This window comes from Acinonyx jubatus, chromosome A1 (genome assembly GCF_027475565.1).
Source record: "Acinonyx jubatus isolate Ajub_Pintada_27869175 chromosome A1, VMU_Ajub_asm_v1.0, whole genome shotgun sequence".
Lineage (NCBI taxonomy): Eukaryota > Metazoa > Chordata > Mammalia > Carnivora > Felidae > Acinonyx > Acinonyx jubatus.
In genome coordinates, this window is record NC_069380.1 from 7,785,540 (window position 1) to 7,809,376 (window position 23,837).

A 23,837-nucleotide genomic window follows, 5' to 3' on the forward strand; every position below is an offset into this window, starting at 1 on the left:
ACCCTTTGATTAAGGGACAAAGACCCTCACAAAGATGTCTTGTCTGAATTGCAAATTCTCCTGCCTTTGTCCAAACTGATGGGTCAAGACTGTACTCAGAAGATGATTCTGGCTCTCTCCCACCCATGTATGTCATCCACTGTATCTATTCTACCTAAGTCCTAGGGGGTGCGGTGGGGGGTCAACTGGTCCCAAGAGCTGTGAAGGCCAATGTCGACCTCCTGAGGCTCGCTTTGCAGACACACAGGAGACTGGGAGTGAGGACGGGAACACAGGCTCTCTAACTCTGGGCCACTGTCCCTTCTCTCTGGGAGACCTAGGAGAGGGCCGCAGTGCCCAGCGTCCCTAACTATCCCTGACCGGCAGCCTCAGAGTGAGGACTCAAAGGCACTTGCTCCTTTCCGGCAACCCGGGTCAGCCTGCTAGTGGCCAAAGGTCTGAAGTAGCCTAAGACAGTCTGCAGTCTTGTACGATCTCCCTTTAAGTCGACACATTCCACTAATTTACTGAGACGGGTGCACAAACGTTTACCTGCATTGGCTGTGACGAACCCTGGCCTGCTCCCTCCCACCTTCCCACACTGGAGCCTAATCATCCAAAGCAATTTCTAGCAATAAACAATCTCGGAGGCTGTTGGAAGGATGTTAAATACATACACAGATCGTCTATAAAAGGTAGGCAAAGCAAGAAAGGCTTTGAAATAGAAGGGGGGAAGGGGTGGTTCCTGAGAGTAGAGGGTGTGCAGTCATGCAGGGCCCCTGCACACCCCCCCCCCCCCCCCCCCCCACCGCAAAGCATCCTTTCACCGCTGAGCGAGCTGCCGCGAGGACTCTCCCCTGGTCCTCTCCGCCGAAACTAGCAAAAGGGACCACCTACAAACTACTTGCTGTTTTATTCTGATTCTTGGTTTCTGATTTCTAGTTTCCGCTCCTCTTGCCTAAAATCCAATGCAAATCGTCTCAGCGAACACCAAAGAAAAATTAAAAAAAAAAATTGGAAACATTCCTTGCTTATTTCCTTATTGAAAGACATCTGATTCAACAGGCCCTGGGCGAGGGACCAGCCACTCCGCGTCGAACGGTTTCCATCACTAAGTAAACAGGTTTAATAAAGAGACACCAGTTGCACCCAACCCAAGAGCCCTTCTTGAAACCAGCTGGGGGAAGGGCTTCCTTCTCAAGCTCTCACCCAAGCTCCCAAGTGCACGCCACTTGAGGCCAAGTTCAGGTCACAGAAGCCTGTTCCGAGGGCTGCACTCTGTCCCCCACCTGGGCCTCCCACAAGAAGGAAATTACATCAGCTCTCAAAATGCTGGAGAGTGGCTGGAGGCTGGAAGTCTAGCCTGCCCAGCAAACATTTCACAAAGCTGCTGCCTTTCAGAGTTTCTAAAACACCCCGTCATCGGAGAGCCGTCCTTTTCTCTACAGGCCGCGTGGGCTATAAGTGCCACCCGGGAGGGACTCCTGTCAAGACTTGAAGCTTTGATCAAGTCCAAGGGGGTTTTCAGTCCAAAGCTGATAGGACTTTGTCCCTCTAGGGTCACTTTGAACCAGAATCTGGACAGACATTAGACCCTGCAGGTTTGTGGCTCTGGGCTCAGACTGCCTCCTTGGCAGTGTGGCTAACCATTTAGATGTTCCGTGCCTTGGTTTTCTTATCCGTAAGTTGGAGATAATAGTTGTGCCTACGTTGAGGGTTGTTACGAGCATCAGGTAAGTTAATATATGTTAAAAGACACTTAAAACAGGGCCTGGCACTTGAGCACTAAATAACTACTTAGTTAATAAATATTAGACGTTACCTAATACTGGCTGCAATTATGATTATGGTTAGTAATGGAGAACCAGTCTTGTGATTATGAGATCATATGAAAAGTGGAAATATTCAAAGCATCAGTGGACATATTAGAGAAACCTCTTTTCTAAGGCATGTGGGGTATCTTTCTCATTTAACAGTCCCGTGAGCCAGGGAAATCAGTTCACAAGACTGGCTTCTAAACGTCTCCTCTGCTACCTGGTTGACAGAGGACAAATCACTTCTGAGAGGATTAGCTTCATTACTCATCAAATTCAGAGGATAACATCTGCCTGTCTGCCCCTCAAGGTTTCTGCGAATTTCAGATGAAACTGTGGGCCGGGGCGGGGGACGGTGGGGAGAGGGACGCTTAGAACACCGTCAAGTACAAAGTCCTCTCATTTTACACCGGATCTGGCGGTTGCCCCCTCTCCACCAAGCAAAGGGAAGCAAGCGATTAAAACCTCTTCAACACCTTCAACCCCCCCGCAGCCCGAATGTCGTCCTCGGGGCTGACCTAGGTCCGGTCCCAGCTCTCAGAACGGAGCCCTGCCTCAAGCTCTCTGCCCGTCACCCAGCAGACACGGTGCAGGGCCGACCAGAACAGGTCCCCCCGGCTCCTTTCTGCACTCACGCTACTCCCCGCCGCCGCCTTTATGGGCCCGAGTCCCCCGTCCTCGTCCTGCGTCTGACCTAGCCCTGTCGCCAGAGGCTGAAGGAAAGAGACGGCAGCCTTGCACTTCGGCCAAGCCCACACTTCCTTCGTTCCCTCGGACTTCTCCCCAAAGGCCATCCCGGGGCTCCTGACAAGACCCCCTGGTGTGGGTGGGACCGAGAGGGCCGCCTGCCAGTTCAGGAAAGGTGGTGCCGCCTTGGGGAGGCCCAGGCCCTTGTCAGCAGCTCAAGAAAACTGCAACTGTCATCACATTCCCGCTCAGGCCTTCACGTGCGAAACGTCCACAAAGCTTCAGGAAAAGAGAGCGTCCCAGGGAGGCGGGCGAACATTGGCACAGTGGAGACAGCCTTCCCGGGGGGCCTGGAGTCCGAGGGTGGTAAGCGGGAAGCCCCCTCGAGAAGCTCCACACAGCTGCCCACTCCTGAAACGAGTCCAGGGAAGCCTTCACGTGCATGGAGTATGGAGGACGCGGAGTGGGCTTGCTGCCTCGTTCAGGAGAGTCCCCTTTGCCTCTCCTACTCCTCTTCCCCTGAATTCCAAGTGAAACCGCCCTCATGGGTCTCTAGCGAACGGAGGGCCGTAGCGACCTTTAGGCCTTCATCCCCGTGGCTGAGCGGGGCTGGGAGCCCAAAGGTCAGCACCGCATCTCCTTTCTGGGCTGTGCCGGCAGGAAGGGTGTGGGCCCGACGGGGAAGGGAGGCGGCGGGGGGCTCACATTTCAGGAGTCGCGTATTCGGGGGCCCTCATCCTTATGCCTTCCTTCAGACGGCTGCAGAAGTCCTCGTCCATTTGTACGCCCGGGTACGGGGAGCCACCTGTAGGACACAGCGTGAGAAAGCACAGGGCGCGTCGTGGCTTCCGGGCGCGAAAGGCCACAGGGGAGCAAGCGGTGTTGGTCCCCAGGGACTGGAATGGCCGCCCACGTCCACACCCACAGAGGAGCCCAGCAAACCCTTGGGAGGCCACGGGCCAGGGGGTCCGACGCCCACAGGCCAGCTCCGTGGCTATCCAGTCTGTGGGGTGGGGGGCTCCCCGCGCCCCATAAGGAACTCTAAAGAAATCCCGTCATTAGAGACTCGTACCTTGGGCTAATGAGATTCTGTCTGAAAAGACAAGGGACCCGGAATAGGCCGGTCGTGGATCATTCCCACGACAGCGAGAACGGCTTCCTTCGCTACGTTCCCTGACCTCCTCACAGGACCCAAGCACTAACACTAGCTGCTGTGTGGGACCTGAGGGAAAGGGGGCCTCGGGCTCCAGGGTGAGGCTGAACGGGGGGGGGGGGGCAGGGAAAGGGGGCCTTGGGCTCCAAGGTGAGGCTGAATGAGGGGTAGGGAAAGGGGGCCTCGGGCTCCAAGGTGAGGCTGAATGGGGGGGAGGGAAAGGGGGCCTCGGGCTCCAAGGTGAGGCTGAATGGGGGGGAGGGAAAGGGGGCCTTGTGCTCCAAGGTGAGGCTGAATGGGGGGGGGGGAGGGAAAGGGGGCCTTGGGCTCCAGGGGGAGACTGAATGGCGGGGGGGGGGGGGGAGGGGGAACGGCCCACGGACAGGGGGGCTGCCAGAAGGGCCTAGACGTTGCCTTCTGCGTTCTACCGTCCAGAATACCCACGCAACCTTCCCTTCTAGGGGGACGCTTGGCAGGGGCCAGGAGTGAGCGACGCCTCCCAATCTGCTCTGCTCCAGACCTCGAACCTCGTCTGTCTCAACATTCGCTTGTCTGCACTTTCTGTGCCGTAGGAAGCAGCTGGGAGGCGTGCGCCTCTGGCACTGTGTCACTGCGGGGCCACTGTGGCCGCCAAGCTGCTTTCAAGGACTGAAAGCAGCAGGTGTCTGTCATCGAAAGCAGGGGAATGATTTTCACACATTACAGGAAACCAGGGATGTTACCGGGTGACTTTAAGCTGCTCCGAAAGGCAGAGTTTTGGCAAAGTCTGACAGACCGCTGGCTAGACCCCACGCTTGGGAGGCCTCAGGGCATCCGTGTGTGTCCGCAAGCAGACGTGGGCTCTGTGCACATCTGTGTGCCTGGGGCCGTGAACAGGGTTTCCAGCCACCCGTGGCGGATGTCACTGGAAGCGGAACCAATATGATCGGCACTCCTATCGTTCGCCCTGCATAAACCAGCGTGGAGAGCTAGCTGTGCTAATACTGGAGCCACGAGAAAGGCCTCCCATCTCTAACCCTGGTTGAGCTGTGCTTGGTGGGGCCTTTCCAAAGAACTTCTGAGAGGTGGCTGATGCGGGGAGGGGCGGGGCAGGGCGTTAGGAGCCCGAGACTTTGAGAAATTAGGAGAAGGAGCCAAGGATAGAGACAGCAGTCAGACTGGCTAAAGCTGACTTCAGACGTGATGCTGGTCTGAAGCCCTACACGGACCCACGCGTCTCTTAGATGCTGTTCTCAAGGGTGCATTTACCCGGAGGACGCACGGCAGAGGGTGCAGGTCCCTTTCTCCCCCTTCCCCCCTTCCCCCAGATTTACCTAAGGAGAAGATTTCCCACAGCAGCACTCCGTAAGACCACACGTCACTCTTGGTGCTGTAGATTTTGTCGAAGATAGATTCGGGAGCCATCCATTTCAGAGGAAGTCGAGTCTAGAAAAGGGCAGGGGGGCCTTGAGCAGAAGGACGTGAAAACAAAGCATGTTCAACCCAAGTGCCCACGGGGTCACCTCCCAGATAACACTTGGCCCACAGATCATTTCCTAGAGCAGCTATGGTTTCCTAGAATGGAGGAAGCCCTTCTAACGTGCAGCGCCACACTAATGGGGCAGTAAGTGTTGGGTGAGCCCCTCCCACGTGTCTGACATGTCCTCACTCCATGACTCTGTAAGAAGCCCTTCTCCCCACAAAAAGCAGGCGCGCTCTACAGGGACCTGGAAAAGAGTGACCTGAATGAGGACACATCCTGAAAACTGATGATTTCCAGGGCTTTTTTTTTTTTTTTTTTTTTTTTTTTTAAGAAGGAGGATTTTGAAAGGCATCCCTATGTAGAAAGATGATTTTAAAAGTCACTGAATCCGGGGAGTGAGCAAAGGCGTTGGAAGGAAGGAAGGTGATAGACTGCCTCTTGGAGACCATGTGGCTGGTTTTCAAGTGGGAAGACAAATCTTCCTGCTCTTCGGAGAGCAGGGGTCCCACTGCATTAGGCCTTGCCACTTAAAAACATTTTTTTTTAAATGTTTTTATTTATTTTTGAGAGAGAGAGACAGAGAGCACAGGTGGGGGAGGGGCAGAGGGAGACACAGAATCCGAAGCAGGCTCCAGGCTCCGAGCTGTCGGCACGGAGCCCGACGCGGGGCTGGAGCTCCTGGGCTGCGAGATCGTGACCTGAGCTGAAGTCAGACGCTTAACCGACGGAGCCACCCGGGGCCCCTCAGGCCTCGCCACTGGAGACGGGTGAGGTTCGACAGGAAATAAGGGACGACAGAGACAGTGAAACGGAAGTGAGAGGGGCTGAAAGAGAGATGACAGAAAACGACAGGCTTTGCAGATCAGGGCTCCTAAGCTCTCCTTTTAGGAAAAGAGACTGTTGGAGCAGCGGTTTTCAAAGTATAGCCCTGGGATCAGCTGTGTCTGCGGTACCTAGAAACTTGTTACAAAGGCACATTCTCACGCCCCACCCAAGCCTCCTTGAATCAGAATCTCCGGGGCCGGTGGGGGGGAGGGGGTGGGGAGCTCAGTAAATTCTCGTTCCATAAGCCCTTCCAGGTGATCCGCGTGCTTGGTCAAGTGGGAAAACCACGCCTAGAGCAATCCTCAGAGCCCAGACACAGGCTTAAGCCCTCAGGCTGGAGAAGAGAGGACACGGGAGGTCACCGCCCAAAGTGAAAAATAACACAATGTTCAAAAACAAGCAGGGAAAGAGAAGCCAGTGTGAGCGTGCAGGGAGATGCGAGGCAGGGGGGGCAGACACGGGAGGTAAACTGCTTCCTCCCCAGCAAGATAATACCGACACCCTCCCCCACCCCTTCCTGGGATATACACACCTGCTGAATCAATCACCCGGGTTTATTTGAGGGAAGAGTCCAGGGTGTTCTTTCCAGTGGTTCAGGGGAACTCCCAGAAGAGTCAAGGGGAGGTGAGGATACGGTCTTACCAGGGCCCCACGGAACACTCCCCGGGTTTGCAGTCTCTGGAAGTTCTGCCCCAAAGGACAGGTACCAACCGGGAAAAGCCAGGACCAGGGGAAAGGGGCATTGCTGAGCCCCACGCAAGGGCTCTCTGGGACACAGCCACGCGGGCAGCTTGTCTTCACAGAAAGCACATGATGGTTTTCAGGGAGCGTGTAAATATCTACCCAGGGCTAGCTTAACCTGTGGTTTGAAGATGAGAGGGTATAAATGAGCCCAAGAAACATCAAACCGACTTACGTCTCCTTTTCTCACATAATCGGGGTTCTTATAAATATCCCGGGCAAGGCCAAAATCGCAAATCTTCACCACGTTGTTCTCAGATAAAAGAATATTTCTTGCTGCCAGGTCCCGATGAATGCACTAGAAGAAAAGAGTTGTGTAATCAATGCATTTCCTTAACCTCACCGGCTGATTTCCTTTCCTCTTAATTGGAGGATCCATTTCGCATCCTTCCTTTCCATGAAGGAAGCGACTCTCAACGCACAAGGGGTTACCATAAACACGAAGGCATTTCTTTACATCCATGGCCCCAAAGTCAAAAAATGCCCTGGATCCAGCGTCCTGGTAAACCAAGCTGGCCATCGATTTCTACCAGTAAGCAAAACCGCCCCCAGCCCCCGCTCTCCCCGCCCCCCCCCCCCCCCCCCCCGCCCAGCCTTTCATCCCGAGGTGCCAAGGTCGGATCGTGACCCAGCTGCAGGTTCCGTGGAGGACCCCACTGGGATGTATTAACAGAAGCTCTCCTGTGAAGTTGTGTATTCTGAGATTCTGGCCAGTTCTGAAAAGATGCCGGAGGGCAAGGTGGAGAATGGTTGTTGCCACATTCGTCTAATCTGAAACCTGGTGAGGTTTTTCCCCCCAGAGTTAAGTTCTATGCCTTGGTATCCAAGACTCCTCAGTCCTATCAGGACAAATTGAGGCGTCTGTTGATGACAACACATGACAACAAGTTTCCATAAGTTAAGCAAATACTGGGAAGAGTCAATTGATTTATAGCACAAATGAGTGTGTGTCCATATGAACGTCTTCCGGGCCTGGCACAGAAGGAGACAGCGAAGGGCAAGGCTGACCTTTCTGGAAGACAAGAACTCCATGCCTCTGGCCACTTGAAAACTGTAAGAAATCAGATCTTCCATAGTGATGGGCTGCTTGTAGAAATCATCGGAATCTGGAAAGCATTAAAAGCGTAACTGTTTGTGATGGCTCTTGTTATCCTACCAAATCCCTGTTTATTGGAACGATGTTAGCAAAACAGAAAACAAACCAACAAGCAGATCGGAGTTCAGTTGCAAGAGCATTGGAGTTTCAACATGAATATCCGAGATTTTTCCGGGCCTCCAGCCCATTTTACCCAAGGATGGGGGCGGGGGATGATCCGTCAAGACAAAAAGCCCTGAGGGGAGACAATTGTACAGTTCCCCCGTCAAAATTAGTAACTCTGTAAATAATCTTAATTCAAATCTTATCTCCTCAGGACATTACCCTTCAAGTCTCCCACGGATGTTTATTAGGGTGATAAATAAGAAAAAAATTTCAGAGATGCACAGTATGTTGTAAAAATATCTCAGACTGTAGGACAGGAAGGAATTAATACCTACCCTCCTCTTCCTCAACATCACTCAGACTTTTATCTTCCTGAAATCCGGAGCTTGCGAAGCTCTCACTGCTGGTGACACTATCTAGTCTTGGTTTCTTGTCTTGCTCCGGGTCTGGCTCCATTTTTTCTTTCTTGGGCTCCATGTGTAATGCGGCATCCTTTGAACAGACCAAGAAGGACACGGAGAAAAAGAGAGTTCCAGAACAGCAATGAGGAAACTAAGCCCTTAGGCTGGCAGTCGCCTGAGCTGAGAGAATGTCATTGCACAAAACGGATAGATAGCAAATTGGTAGCAAGGGCCCTGTGGCACTCAGGTGCCTGGTTCTTCCTGGGTTTCTAGAGTCTGGTTCTGCTTTTCAATGGGCTTCTAGACAGCATCTTAGGTAGGATAAAGAAATATTAATGGTGCTCACTGAGTGCTTACTCTGTGCGAGCCGGTATACTAAGAATCTTACATACGTTTTCTTATTTAATCTTTCTAGCCATTTTCTGAAGTAGTTCTTGCTTATACGTGAAGAAGACGGGTTCAGAGGAGCCAAGGAATACAAGTCACATGCAAGTGGTAAATGGCAAAGCTAAGACCCAGGTCTGGCCAACTCCAGTCCATGCCCTTGACCACGTTTTCCATACCGCCCACCATCTTGTGAAAGACGATCTGAATAACAGAAGTCAATCCCTAGTGGACGTAGGGCTTCCCTTGACATAATCCCTGTGGGTAATGGGAGAAGGCTGTGGTTCTCAATTTCTCTCATTTGTTTGGGGAAGGACGGCACGTGAACATTTCTTTTTCTCCCCTCCATTCAGAGCAAAGATACAGTTTGATCCTAATAAGGGCAGAAAAGGCCTTTCATCCTGGACTGGACATCCACGCCCTGGTTTGTAATCTGGCTCCTCTATTAACCATGTGATATTGGGCAAATTACCTAGGTTCTGGGGGTCCCATTTTCCTCACTGGAAAAGCTCCATCAGCTTATTGTGTAGGTGGACTCCTCGGAAAGGAGGTGCCGGGTTGGGGTGTTCACGTGGAACCAGAAAATACTTCTAGCGTCTTTGGGAATTCATCTCGTAGCCGGGACACTGCAGGCTCAGCTCCCGGTGACCCTGTGGCGATGTGCTCGTGTCGTGTGTACCTTGGCGCGGTGATGCTAGCTGGCTATACCGACCCAGGGGCGGAGAGGGGCCTGGGCTCGGTGGGGTCCCTTCACGCACCTGCACGGCACGCCGGTGAGGGGGCAACTAGCCAGGCAGCCTTGCGTGGCCTTTCCTAGAACTGTCACCAAGTAGGAGAGATCTTTCCACTAGAGGGCGCAGTGGGAGTAAACAGCCGCCAGAGGAAGGAGCCACAGGGGGGACGGAGGGGGACAGACTCCGTGGGGGGGGGGGGGGGGGGTACGGGGCTCCTGACCCCTGGCCAGGGAGCACTGCGGGCGGGTCGGAAGGCCTCAGCACAGGTACCCAGTGCCTGACAACAGGTGAACTAGAATTCCTTGTTATTGTGTCTCCCGGAGGCAGTTAGAGTTGGTTCTGCTCAATCGGGGACTGACATTTTATTGGTTACAAGGCCTCTCCTGGGGACACCCAGGCAGCGGGGGGAACAGCACTGGCAAGGGTATGGGGAGGAACGGGTTCAACAGATCTGTTCCTGGCTCAGCCCCTGGCAACACTCTCTGGGCAGCCTTCTTCTTCATCCTCCCAGGGGTCACAGCCTGGGCACCTGGGTCTGCAGGGACCAGAAACTCGAGCTGCCTCACCCCCTCCTTGACTCCCAATCTATGCTCCACTCAGCTTTGCTTATTGGCAAACACCTCCGTGAAATAAATAAAGGTCTAGGTACCGAGCTTTCGGGACTCTGGCAGAATACGGTGACATTTATTACAAAGAGTATTCAAAGATCCTGGGGCATCCGTTTGGAAAACGAAACATCCCGTTTCGGGTTTTCCCTTCACTCTCTCTTTATATTCCTTTACCTTCCGAATATGAAATACGGACATGTGTTTTCCACGAAAACGTGAAGTTCCGCCAACAGGGAGGCGACTCATTAAAAATAGCCAGAGTAGGAAGCAAAGCTTTCCAAACAAAGGATGCACAGACCCGAACGTTCCTGCCCTGCCCGGGTCCCTGGGGTGTGCCGTTGCCTTAGTTCTTTTGAAGCCAGTCCAGGACTTCGGGACTGAAGGGACTTTGCACTGCTCTCAGCCCAGGCCACCACTTTCCCCTTTTTCTTCTGGTCTCCCCCCCTCCCCCCACCCCTTCGCCCCCTGCTCTTCCCCCCTCTCCCCGTATATGCTGGTAGGGCACAAAAAAGCTTTGCATGGGGGAGTCCAGAGAACCGGGATTTTTCTCCCCGACTTCACCCCTTGGAGGGTGAATCACTAAATCACTAAAAGTCAAGCGAATCGTAAGCCAATCACTTGACTTTCCTGGGCACATCTCTCATGGGAGAGAGTGAACTAGCTGACCACACGCATCCTTTCCAGCTTCAGGATCCTTTGTTTGAGGTAATCTCTACACCCCACGTGGGGTTTGAACTCAGGATCCTGAGGTCAAAAGTCACAGGCTTTACCTACTGAGCCAGTGAGGTACCCCTTCAGCTTCAAGATTCGAATTATTAGAGCGCGTGATTTAAAACTGGGAACACTATGTTCTTGTATATATGGTTCCAGGTAGACCACCTGTGTCTTCGGTTGGGTCAGAGTTGGAGGGATGAGAGAATCAGCCAGTTGTCTGGTTGTTCTTATCCGCCTGTCCACGTGGTAGGTGGGTGTAATTCTTGGAGGTGTGGCACTTTATCCGTCATACACATCAGTGGCATTCAGTGGGATTCTTATCTTTCTATCTCGGTGGGCCAGTGATGACAGGGATAGGTAACACTTTGGGAATGCGTAGTTCAATAAAACAAATGTGATTCCCTCAATAGTGCCATGAGTTGGGTTCTGTTATTACCTCCGTTGAATAAATGAGGGAACTGAGATTGAGGGACTGAGTAACTTGTCCAAGGTCCCAGATTTTGAGCGGTGGAGACGGACAGGATGTATGATTCCAGAGTCTGCGTGTGAAACCACCACCCCGCATAGACTCATCACCAACGCTGCTGATCATCGGTTAATAATGTTGAACTATTGCTTCCCCAGCTGCTCCAGCCCAGAGAAGGACATGACACTGGGGGAAGGGGTCACCCCGGCCAAGTTTTATTATACCCTCTCCGCCATTCAATAATCTTTTAAGCTTTGTTTGCCTTCAGGACTTAAAGCCTCGCGTCCCTTTTGGTACGTAGCTTTATTTTAGTGCGTCAGGCTGGCTCCGTGTGTGTGCGGAGCTGACGTGCGTGGTGAGGGTTTGGGGAAGGCAGAGTCAGGGCAGAGCAAGGGAAGGAAATGATTTCTCTGGCTCCATCACTGGCCTCTCGTTCACTAAAAAGTCACTCAGTTGATTGAGGCCTTAATTTCTCTAAAAAAATGGAGACAATTATACTTGCCGTCACCTTTCAAGAAACCAGTCACCAAGTGATGTGTGCGTGCGCGTGTGTACGTGTGGAGAGAGAGAGGAAAAAACCGATCGAGATGCTTAGATAGGTATTTAGGTAGATGGCTGCTAAAGTTTAACCTCTATCGCTGCACATGCTGGGATTACATATTCTCTGTACTGCCCACAAAAAGTGTGACATATTAGCATGCAAGGAAAACTCAAAAAAGGAAAAAAGCAGAGATTGGGTGCTAAGCTTGGTCATTCGTGGAAAAACAGAGGTTTCTCATGCTTTAAGCTGCTATAGCCTAAACCTCCGACCCCTAAGCTCCTTACCTTGTTGAGAAAGAATAAGTCTCGTTTGCTCTTGAGGTAGTTGGACAGATTTCCGTATTTGCAATATTCAACGATCACCATCAGAGGCCCTGCAGGTCCAAACAGATGGCTTATCACCACTTGTCAGTTCTCCATGGTGATGGAGGCGCGGCCAGCTACGGCTGGGTCTCTAGCTGCAGCCTCCCGGCCCTTGGCTGCTTTCTGTACCCACGGCTCCTCGGAACAGGTACGTCTACCCAACTGCCCTTCACCTCTACTCCTCTTGTTGAGCTTAGATAACACTCATGTGCACGGGTCTCTTGCATCTTTCTTTCTGGCTTAAGCGGCGATCACACATCTACACGCGAGCACTAACCTTGCGTAGGGGAAGACCGAAAGGTCTTCAGGAACATGCTGGAGTCCTCAGTCATCCCCACAGCCCTATCCCGGCTGCTTGCCTCAGTGGAGAAAACCTGTCTGAAGGGAATGGCCCTTCTGGTTGTCCCCTGCATCGCCTCCTCCTGAGATCCTCCCAGGAGTGATTCCTTTCTCTATGGGAAGCTTCAAGGAATACTCAACCTTCTGTCCATTACCTCAGCTCTGGCCACGTCCCGAGAGAAAAAATGCCCTTCACTTGACCTGGAGCCCATGGGAAGGGTCTAAAAGGGAATCCTTCTGTTTAGAACCTTTCGACTGACTGTACAGGGCAGGCATTTCTAGGATGGGAGCACCTTTCTATAAGTGGACAAGTTGTCTCCTCCGACCTGAGAGGCTATTTTTCAGGAGGAACGAGGAGAAAGAGCTACATGTCAGACTCTGCTCTTAGGATGTGAATGGAGAGGGGGAGCGGTCCCTCCTTCTCATTTACCTCCTTGCTTGGTACAGGCTCCCAGCAGGTTGACCACATTCAGATGGTGGCCAATGTGGGTCAAGATCTTGAGCTCAGTCATCAGAGCTTTGTACTCGCTGGCCGTGGCCCCCTCTGTGTGAGAAACAAGGAAGAGTCAAGGCGACGGGACAATGGGGCTCTTTCCGCTGGAGGCGGCATTCCTGTCCCCCATGCTTGCCAATGCTCAGACGGTTGCTTCACTAACTTCCCCACATTCTGCAGAAAGGCCAGGTCTCCAGACTGTTTTCATTGCTCCCTCCCTCCTGAGCCAACATCCTTTTGATTACAGTAAGCCCCAGAAGCAGTGGTGGGGTTAGTCACTGGGCATTTCCTCTTGGTGGACCTGGTCTGCTCAGCAATGCGCTGACTCAGAGCTGGGCACCTCGTGAAAGCGCCTTCCAAAGGCTTCCGCTCTGCAGAACCAGGCGCAGCAAGAACCTTCCAGACAGGGGATGTGCCCACACCTCCCCTCTTTTTCTCACTTTCCCCTCTTTGAAGAGTTACAAAGAAGGAGCACCAGGGGTCTGCAAGAGTGGAATGGCCACTTCTGTAAACATCTTTGCAATGTGTTATTTTCTCCCTATAACCTTTTCCTCCCTGGAGTCTGCAGGGTTATCTCAAATTTGTGAGGATCCATAAGCATCTGCCTTCAACTCCATTCTCAGAGATAAACAACATCAGTCTAAGCATTAGCAGAGTCTAAAGCCTAAATTAAGTTTGTTCTGTCTGTTTTTTCTTTTCTTTTTTTTTTTCTTTTTTTGATCTTTCTTATTGGTTAATCCGTAAGACTTTACAAAATTTAAAAAATAAAGTCCTACAATCTTGCTGTAAAATATTCCAACAATATGATGTATATAGAGTAAAAAGTGAAAGCCACTCCAACCACATACCTCCCTAGATAGACCTTTCTCTATGTATTTACAAACATATATACCCACATAAAGGTCTTTTTTTGTTTACATGAGTCATAAAATATATATATATATATATATATATTTTTTTTTTAATTTGCTTTTTTAATGTGTCAGAGACTTTTCCAATTCTTGTTAGTTGATTAATAGCATTCCTGGCATTTGAACGGTCTCCAGTTTTTTTTTTTTGTTTTCGTGTGTGGTTTCTTTTTTTTTCCCATTACAAATAACACTGTAGTAGATGGCCAATGTGTAATCTTTCTACACACGTGCAAGTAAGTCTGTAGAACAGCCTTGGAAATGGCCAAAGGATGTGGACGGTATTTCGTAAGCACAAATCGTTTTCAGATCATTTTCTAACTAATAACCAGATAAACTCTAGAAGCTTCCCAACAGGGTTGGGATTGGCTCAACAGGAGACGCACAACAAATATTTGTTAGAAAAATAAACACCGTGAATACGCTTCTCATTTCAGACATGGGCATAAGGCCCAAAAAGGTTAAAGGTTCTGCTCCAGGGAACTTTGAAAGAGCTTCTGACTCATGGCCTTTGTTTGACATTCTGTCTTTTCAATTTCTCCTAGAAACAGATGGCCAACCAATTCAAGCAAGAAAGCTGAATGAAAATGGTTTGGGGGGATTTTACAGAGTGGGTGATTTGGCGATCGTTTTAAAATCCAGGCTAATGGCTTTAAAAAGATAAGCATTTTATAAAGACACCGCGTATGCTTTTTCTGTATTACATACACTACGTTCTGCTGGCCTTTCAAATTTTTCAAGTCAGAATTCCCCTCCTCCGACTCATCAATCCTTCCAGGCATTTATGCCCCCTTGGCACAGGGGAAAACCCAGCTCTCTTGTTCAGACTGCTCTATCCCCAGGCAGGTGTTACCTTGGATCCACAACAGACGAGTGCGCGCACAAGACCATCTCTGCTGGCGATGATGTGTGGTCGTAGGCAGGGAAATGGGACAAGCTGAGGAAGCAGACGCTTCCAGATGGAGTCCCAACTTAGCTCAAGGGTGGATATTAGATTGCCTCCATAACTCGGATCAGGGCCGTTTTAGGGTTTGGGGGCCACAGGCCGCCGGAGGTCGGGTCTAGACAGCCCCTCTTCTGCAGCACCGTGGGGGGGGGGGGGTAAAAGCGCTGCACTCAAACCCCTACTTTTGCCCTGGGGAGCTCTGGGGCCCTGCAGAGGTGATTTAACCTTTCTGGGCCATGTCTCCTCATCTGCAAACTGGGGAAATAATATCTCCCTCACAAGGCTGCAGAGAGAAAAGGAAGAGGAATGGCAATCTCCTGTGGTTCAAGCTAATACATGAAAGCACTTAGTCTGGTGCCTTCTCACACGAGGGCATATTGATGCCTCTTCTCTTGGAGCCTGGGCCACGGGGTGTGGGGTGGCGTGCTGGAATGCAGGCATGTCACAGAAAGGCCTGCCATCCTCTGGGCAGTCCATTTTGAACAAAAGTCCGGATTTGTGGGCCTTGAGACTCCTTCCCTGGCTGCTTTCAGAGCAGAACTGTCAGGTTCCTTGGAGGGTTTTTATCAGAGCCTTTGCTTGACGAGGGCAGCCTTTTGAGGTGGAAGGTATCATTGCCTGGGGCTCCTGCAAGAGGCCTACTTTTTGGTTTTAGAATCTTAACACGAGTGGGGCGCCCGGGTGGCTCAGTCGGTTAAGCGTCCGACTTCAGCTCCGGTCGCAATCTCACAGTCTGTGGGTTCGAGCCCCGCATCGGGCTCTGTGCTGACAGCTTGGAGCCGGCTTCCCATTCTGTGTCTCCCTCTCTCTCTGCCCCTCCCCCGCTCATGCGCTGTCTCTGTCTCTCTCAAAAATAAACATTAAAAAAAAAAGAATCTTAACATGAGCTGAAGTAACATAAAAATGCCATCACGAGTGAGGAAATGAAGTCTTTTCTATACTTCAGAAGACATCTGCATCCCTGAGATGTCTGATTTATACAGCTTTCCCCTATTCTCATTTTCATCTGTCTTGCGGGTGATCACGAATCACCGTGCGATTTGGCCCTACTTCCCCGGGGCTTCTCTGAGTGGTTGTGTCTTTCAACACCAGAAAGATTATCTATCTGTCCACCTATGTAAATTTCTTTCTTTTTTTTTTTTTTTTTAATTTTTTTTTTCAACGTTTTTTATTTATTTTTGGGACAGAGAGAGACAGAGCATGAATGGGGGAGGGGCAGAGAGAGAGGGAGACACAGAATCGGAAACAGGCTCCAGGCTCCGAGCCATCAGCCCAGAGCCTGACGCGGGGCTCGAACTCACGGACCGCGAGATCGTGACCTGGCTGAAGTCGGACGCTTAACCGACTGCGCCACCCAGGCGCCCCTGCCTATGTAAATTTCTAAAGAGGAAATGTGTTGTGTTTGGGACCTGACGCTATCACACAGTTCAGAGTTCTGACGGTCTCAATTATTCCGGCTTCACGATTTCACTTTACAGTTAGGTCAAGCCCCAGCTAAGCCGTTGGGATTTACAACCCACAGCTGACTTCCCCTTAGAACGTCCTAGTGGATCCCTCCAAAATCTTGAACCTGTGGCTACAGTGAGCTTAAATCCCTGGTAGTTTCGAGCCTGAGATGTGAGAGGAGAAAGATCTTGGGAGGTGACAGAAATCATTTTCCCGTGGACAGTGCTGGATGGTTTCATTTACAGGGTTGGTTCAGCGCTCTTGCTGGCCTAACAGAAAACTCCCGAAGCCAAGGGGCTCCCAGCAGTAAAGACAGTGGTGTGGCCTGAGCAGAAGTAGCTTGTGTCTGTTCCCAGGCCACAGCTAACGTGTACCAGTGTTTCGGGGATCTAGTGGGTCGGCCGAAAGCCAAACTACAGCATCCATACCTTTCAGCATTTTTACAGCCACAGTCCGGCACGTGGGGGATTTCTTAATGCCAAATGCGGACGCTTGAACCACTTTTCCAAAAGCCCCTCTTCCGAGCGACTTGCCTGCAATGAAAAGAAGACATTGATTTGTTTGCGAAGCCAGCAGGATGAGGACAAGTCTTTTTCGGGAAGAAGGTGCCTTTTGACCTATGTGTGTATGTGAGCCGTGTAGCTTTGAATGGAATCTCCAACAAACTGAGCCCAAAAGGGTCAAAGTAAGGGACACACTTCTGGGGTATCTTTCTTCCACCTCCTCACGGGGCTTCTGAGGGGCCGTTATCCTTTGCAGCTAGGCCAGGCCCCTAGGATGCATTTGGTGTGGGTGGGTGACCAATTTCCTCTTCACAAAATCCTCCCAGGGGGGCGGGGGTCTCTTCCATTGTTTAATGACATTATTACCAAGACCTCCCTTTGTTTAACCTAAGCCCCTTTTCTTGCCTCTGAAGGTCATTTCTTCTGATCTGTTTTCAGCAGAAAGGAAGAAAACAGAGAATGGGGGTGACTGCTATTGGTTATCATAATGCTCCATAGCTACAAAAAAATCACTAAGTCATTTCTCAGACTTTCTTGCCAGCCAAGATATTCTAACACGTCCTTACATGATGTACAGGCCTTCGTGGCTCAGCACACGAGTCTATCAACCAACCACTGGTAGTTAATTGGTTTAAGCTGCAGAGAAATGGTTGCCAAATGCAGTCGAGTAAGGTTTCTTTCGTGGGACCTGTTATGTTATGCCATAACAGCTGTTTTAACACGTTTCTTTCCTCACCCTGAAATGAGACCACTTGACTCACAGGGGCATCTGCCACGTGGGAATCTTCCCAGGACCTAGCTCAGCGCTCGGTGCAGAGGAGGCCCCTTGTGCGTTAATGCAGAATGAAGAGCAGCGATTTGGGAACTTGGGAGATGCTCAAAGCAGTCACGGGTAACTAGAGGAACCCGCCTGTCCCCAATGGGTCGGAGACCGTGAGGGCGATGCTCCGTGAAGAGCGCATACCTCCCCCCCCTCCCCCCCCCCCCCCCCCGGAATACCTCAGTCCCCTTTTATATCAGGCCACTTTCTTTTGCACCATCAGGAAACAGGTAGCTGAATATAGCCTGGAGAAAAAGTACACCTCAGGCAGGATATGGCAAAAGGAAGAGTGAACCAAAGAAGTCACTCTTGTTTGGTTCTTGGTTAGGGAAAAAATAGCCAACAGAATGCCTCTGGTCAGAAGTAAATCCCGGTAGGCAGAGTGGTAATTTAACACGTCCCCTCCTCCCTCAGCCTAGTCCTCTTTATCTGACTGTTCTGCTAAGGCACCTTCAGTGAGTTAACGAACCAACCTTCCGTCCTTATACTCCAATCCCTTCCCCCCAAAAGATACAGCTGCGTGTTTGTTTCTAAGATTCTTGTGAAAATTTGCCTGCTTCCTTATCACATTACAATTTTATACTTTTAGGCACGATGACTCAGTCACATAGGTGACTTCCCCCTGCCTCTGCTTAGCGTCTTCCGCTCACTACCAATCCCCCGAGGCCGTCTAGTCAGGACACAGGAAAAATTCGTTTGCCAGTGTAATCGGAAGAGCCTCTTTATCGCTATCTCTTTGCATCTATCTCCTGGGGACAGATAGGAGGGAACATTGGTGACGCGACTTGCTTTTTCTCTGGTCAAAATGCCCCTGGCAGCGACGGGGAAAGGTCATTCCTCCTAGAGTGCGCACCATGGACAGGGACAGAGTCTCTGCTTCCTCCTTCAGCTAAAACTGTCCATGAAGTAGACCAGGATGGGGACTCTAGGTTGAAATAAAAGTGCCTCGGGTGGACCCTGCAGGACCGGGACGTGGAAATCACGTACACAATGAGTACCAGTGGCTACCTTCTCCAGACTTGTAAAGATCGGTGTATGTTGGTTAAAGGCTTGCCCCTTGCTGTTTTAGGGCAAAAGAACGTGTTTCTTCTGCGGTGCCTTCTACTGTCTAATAGGAAAAGTGTCCCGAGCCTGACAAATATCAAGATGATCTCTATCTTAGGGACACCTCTCCACATACCGTGAAGACCCTTGCTGCTTGGGGGGCAGGCAGAACCCTTTTCCCTTCCACGGCCTCAGCCCACACGCGTTCCCTCCTTAGCCATCACAGCACACTTCATTTTCACTGGTGTTTGGGGAGTTTGCTTCTGTCAGTGAGAATAAGCTCGTTCTCACTTGGCTTCCCGCGGCCTTTCCATCTTTTCTCTCGGAAGCCTGACTGCTGCCTCATAAAACAGCATGAAGCTATTACGGGCTCTTTGATCAACTGATGCCTCAGAATCCTTTGGCGGACCCACTGTTCCAGCTTCAGGGGAGCCAGGCTTGACCTTGCCTGATCCTTCTTTTCCCTTAAAATCCTCCTCGGTGTTACCCAAATGCCACCGACTGGCTTGTGAAAGAGCTAGGTCGCTGCCATACAATGAAAGGCTATTGGAACCTCCTCCAAGAATGTCCTTGACCGGCCAGGGCCCCGGGGACACTCCGGGGAGGGTGCAAGGCACCACTGCCACGCAGAGCTGGTCTTCCAAGAGGCAACACCTGCCCGGGCGCCATCCACTTGCAAATTCCAGACTCCTTGTGTTGTGGCCTATATTAGGCAAGGCTGACTTCATTTTGTAGTAGAAGATGCATTGTCCGACATTATCCCACCTCCTGTGATAAAATGGTAAGGGCTGAATTCTCCCTGACGTTTAGCGAGGAACCACTAACAAAACAGATTCCTTTTGTTCCTGGATTTCAGGAATTTCAACGAGAGCAGCACTTTTGACCCAAACTCCTACTGCATCTATCAGGTACCATAAATTCCGACTTCTCTCAACAGCGCTGCTAATAGTTACCGACAGAGTCCACACAGCTGAAAAAAATCAGATGCGACTTGTCTGTGTATTTCCCCACACAGTGTATTCTTCTGTGTGTGTTTATAGCCCCATTATAACTCTGCCCATCAAGCCAGCTTTTTCTCTCCATCCATCCAGACAGAATCTTGGTTACTTTCACTTGCCAGACATTACTTCAGATTACTTTCTGTCATGTATTTGGCTTACGAACCAAAAAATCTTGGGCCTTTTGCCCCCATGCTAGTAGGGGGAGCCTTCTTCTGGCCCTTGCAGCCACACTCTGCATTGAAAGACACAGTGAGCTGACTTGACACCCTTTCTCTCACCCATCAAAGACACTCCCATCCACATGAGCCAAATCATGACATCTGGCATCTCCAGGAAGGAAGAGATCCATAAGAAAGGTCTTCAGCAAGGAGAATCTCCTGAAACGGGATTATCTAAACCCACAGAGCCCCAGGGGAAATCTGGTGGAAGGATTAGCAGTGTCCCTCAGTGTGATATAGATCACAGGGATAGATACCAGGCGAAGGAGTGAAGAGATGGGATGAACAGCTCATCTGTCCTATACAGGAAGAAGCATGTCTGATGGTGACTAATAACTCTGGAAAGCAACGTGGCCTGAGAATGGCTTACGGTTGTGGGAAAATTATCTCAGTTCCTTGCCAAGGTCACTGAGGGGCTGGGCTAGCTGCCATATAATTTAGACTTGCAGAAGGAACTCATTTATGTACCACCTGCCCTTAACGACTCTAAATTCAGTTGATATTTCCACCCCCCACCCCCACCCACCCACCCACCACCCATCAGCAGCCATTGCTGGCTTTGCCTGTCTCTCCAGCTTCTTACTGATTTCCAATGTTCTTCCCCAAGCCAAACAGAACATACTCTTGGGGCCAAGTATTCTTTCTCATGTAAGAAGAAACCTAAGTGGAATCATTTCAAGGCCCGAGCTGTGGGGGGAGGGGAGGCAACGCAGTTGAATTTAAAACAACAGGCTCTTTTGCCGAGGGTGACAAGATCCAGGAACACTGGGTCCACGAGTTGGGCTCCTAGTTCCAATTATTAATGATTCTGGCACACATAGAGCGACTGGAAATTTTTCAGAAGCCACTATCCAAAAATTTTGGGCAAGAGTAATCGCGGCCCCTTTTGTTTTGTACTACTGAGGGCTGGAGATCAATTTGCATTGTGATGTCTGAGCTGGGAGGGGTGGGGGGGACTTGGGGGCACGCTGAGGGAAAGCACGGTTGCCTGATGTTTACAGCATCTATGTTACCTGGGAAACAACAGCCCTCTTCAAACCTGAAACGCTAATGACCCCTAGCACTTTCTTCTCTGTCTAGACATCCTGAACACCCAGGAAAACTCAGAGTATCTAATCTGTGGATTTGTGCAGAGGGGTTTTTTGACCCACAGCCTTCAAGGGCACTGACGCGTTCACCAAAGGTTTGGTTGGGCCGTTCCTTGCCATCTTGAGATCTTGAGTTGTGTTCTAGGTTACAAATTTCTGAGTCCCCCAAAAGGTCATTAAGGGTGCCTGTAGTTGTAAGCTTCCTGATGAAACTCATCTCTGCCCTTCACCTGTCTCCTTTTGTGGCTGCCTCCTTCACCCTCTGAGGTAAGACACTCAGACGCCTTTGCACCCCCGCGGCTTAGACGGGTGTCTGCTGCTCAGAGAAGGTGCTGGGAAAGTGTTCGGAGAAGGAGCAGGTGCCCTGTCCCCTTGTACTGCTGTCCCAGCACTGTTAGGATTATCTACCGCAGTGCCCATCTCCCTTGCTAGTCTGTGAGCAGCTGGAGGGTAGAACCCGAGTCTCGTTGACTTTTGCAGCCCTCAAACCACATGTTTTGCACGTTTAGGAATCATGTTGAACAAACACATTACCCAGTTTGAGTCTCTCCCGGGCAAACTCCCACTTGCTGGCATCATAAGGGAGCCGCTCGCACTGCTCGTCCAGGGGGACTTCGTCTGGGTCCATTATAATCGATAGGTAGTCAGTCTTTATTTCCGAGGAAGACTGAGAAAGAAAGAAATCACGACGTCACTATCAAGGAAACAACTTACAAAACAAAAACCCGGATGCCCAATTTAAAACAGTACCTGGCAACACCTGCTACTCGTTGAAACCGTGTGGTTGGGTACAGAAAGTCCCCCTCTGCATACGCACAGGCACGTCACACTTGGGTGTGCAACTCCCACTGAACAAGCCCTTATGGTTCTCATGCGGCTTTTCGGTAGACTGGCTTCACCGCGTTGCCCACATAACACGCGCCCAGGTTCTCCAGTGACCTGGGTGCTTGTTCTTAGACAATTATCATATGATAGTCCTTCTCCAAAAAAGCATAAACATCATTCCAAACGACTGACTGAAAATACCTCTCCGTGGCCATTCTGCACAAGCAGGAGCATACGTCACAAGGTGACAAGTGGGATTGAGGCTTTTCAGCATTTGCAAGAATGGCGAAGTGAACCCAGGAGCCCTGGGACAGTTAAGAGGCATATTTCCTGTGAAGTGTTTAAATCTACTCAGAAGTCCTGGCCCCTTGGTTGCTGCAGCTGCCCGGAAAAACTGTAGGGTCCGTCAGTGAGAACACAGTAAGATTTACCTCCAATAAGAAACAGAAGTTGATTATTTCAAAGGCCAAGGGGTAAATTGGGTCTGAGATTCAAACACAGCCATGTCCTGATCGCGTTTCGCATCAGTAGGACGTCAAACAAGGCGGGTGTCTCCCTTCAGGCCCTTATTTTATCTTGGCAAGGCACATCGAGCCCAGAAAATATCCTTTATTTCAGATCACAGATGAGTGGATTTGCATTTAGTGTCTTAGAGTCATAGCAGTGGGTGTATTGCCTGTTCATTCGGTGTAGAATTGATGATGGCATTTCTGTGGGCAGGACAGAAAGGAAGTATGCTTGCCCACATAAGGTGGGCTTTGATCAGCCTCGCCGAGGAGTCGCATAAACTGCGTTCCAATGAGTTTCGGGCCCGTCCTGCGTTGCCCTTCCCTCAGCAGGACCAGAGTTCAGGAGAGAAGACACCCTCTCCATACACACCATGTCACGCTCGCCCACATTCTTCAGCTCTAACTCACCCTGCCCTGGGCTGTCACAGCTCACCTCATCCATCACTTGCAATCGGTCTCCTACTCACAGGAATTATCACTAAAATGTGTGACAAATCGCTCAAAGCAGAAAGACTGGCCCGGCCTCCACGACGAGGGGAAAACAGAGAAGGATGTGGAGCACATTCGTCACCAGCTACATTTGCCATCGGTGCCAGTCTTGTAGGGGCCAGCCTGTCGGACAATGGTGTGAGTCTGTAAGACTGGAAGGAATACAAACCCCTATCCCAGCGTGCCGGGTGTGCACTAGAGAAGCCGCTGGAAGAGGTTTTATGAGTACGCTTTTCCATGTCCAGTCGAAACAATCCGACGAGAAACAATCTCCCATCTTCCAAGGGCACAGGACAGCGAGAGCCCAACAAGGGACATCTCACTTTCCGGAGAGCACGTGGGGAGCTTGGGAGGGGTGTTGAGAGTGAGGCAAGGGGCCGGGCAAAGAGAGACAATCTCCCCATCTGGCACCTATGGAATTTTATGGTTTATCTCAATCAGGCAGGTGAGAGGCAACACCACACAAGTGGTTGAGGAGAGTGGGATCGTAGAACCTTAGTCGGCAAATATTTATTCTTTCGATTGACACTAACACTGAGCAGCTACTAGGTGTTTGGCATGGAGGTTGCACAGCTAAGCACTTTCAGAGGCCAGGCATTGAGGCTGGCGGGCCGGATCTGAGTCACAGATCAACTCCGGACCAGCACATAACCTTGGCAAGTTGCTTAACCCTTCTCAACCTAGTTTCCTTATCTGTGAAATAGTGATAATGACAGTCCTTATCTCCTAGGGCTGTTGTGAATATTATGGGAAATAATCCATGCCAAGCTGTTAGAACAAGGCGTGGTATACAGTAAGCATCAATCAACGATCCACATTAGCCGTAATTGTAACACTGGCCTATTGCATGGTGGGGATTAAAAGGATAACGTCCAGTCCGTATCAACCAGGAATTCACTTGCGGTTTAGAGAAACCACATGGAAATAGTTTTTGAGGACTTGTATCTCCTTGCCTCCTACAATTAATCACCTTTCAAATTTTATAAGCATTCCCTTCTGGACAGAGAATCCTTTCTTGCTCTCATCCTTTCTTATTGAACGCCAAGGTTTCAGATTTTTAGAAATACTAGGGCCATCTTCAATTTAGACCCAATTCACCTTTCCAGTTTTGTTTCCACTCTGCCCCTCTGTGCTCC

At 50.6% G+C, this 23,837-nt stretch overlaps 1 protein-coding gene across 2 annotated transcripts in view; it reads right to left on the minus strand.

The window, feature by feature from the left end:
- Nucleotides 1-23,837, minus strand: part of FLT1 (fms related receptor tyrosine kinase 1) — a 174,591-nt gene that overhangs the window by 14,110 nt on the left and 136,644 nt on the right. For both annotated transcript variants that reach the window (XM_053212052.1, XM_027064615.2), the window contains exons 18-26: nucleotides 21,413-21,545; nucleotides 16,633-16,737; nucleotides 12,842-12,955; nucleotides 11,995-12,083; nucleotides 8,198-8,354; nucleotides 7,670-7,767; nucleotides 6,837-6,959; nucleotides 4,947-5,058; nucleotides 3,186-3,285 (exon numbers count right to left, since the gene is read on the minus strand). In XM_053212052.1, coding sequence (XP_053068027.1) covers nucleotides 3,186-3,285; nucleotides 4,947-5,058; nucleotides 6,837-6,959; nucleotides 7,670-7,767; nucleotides 8,198-8,354; nucleotides 11,995-12,083; nucleotides 12,842-12,955; nucleotides 16,633-16,737; nucleotides 21,413-21,545 — 1,031 coding nt within the window. The remainder of the gene's footprint in view (nucleotides 1-3,185; nucleotides 3,286-4,946; nucleotides 5,059-6,836; nucleotides 6,960-7,669; nucleotides 7,768-8,197; nucleotides 8,355-11,994; nucleotides 12,084-12,841; nucleotides 12,956-16,632; nucleotides 16,738-21,412; nucleotides 21,546-23,837) is intronic.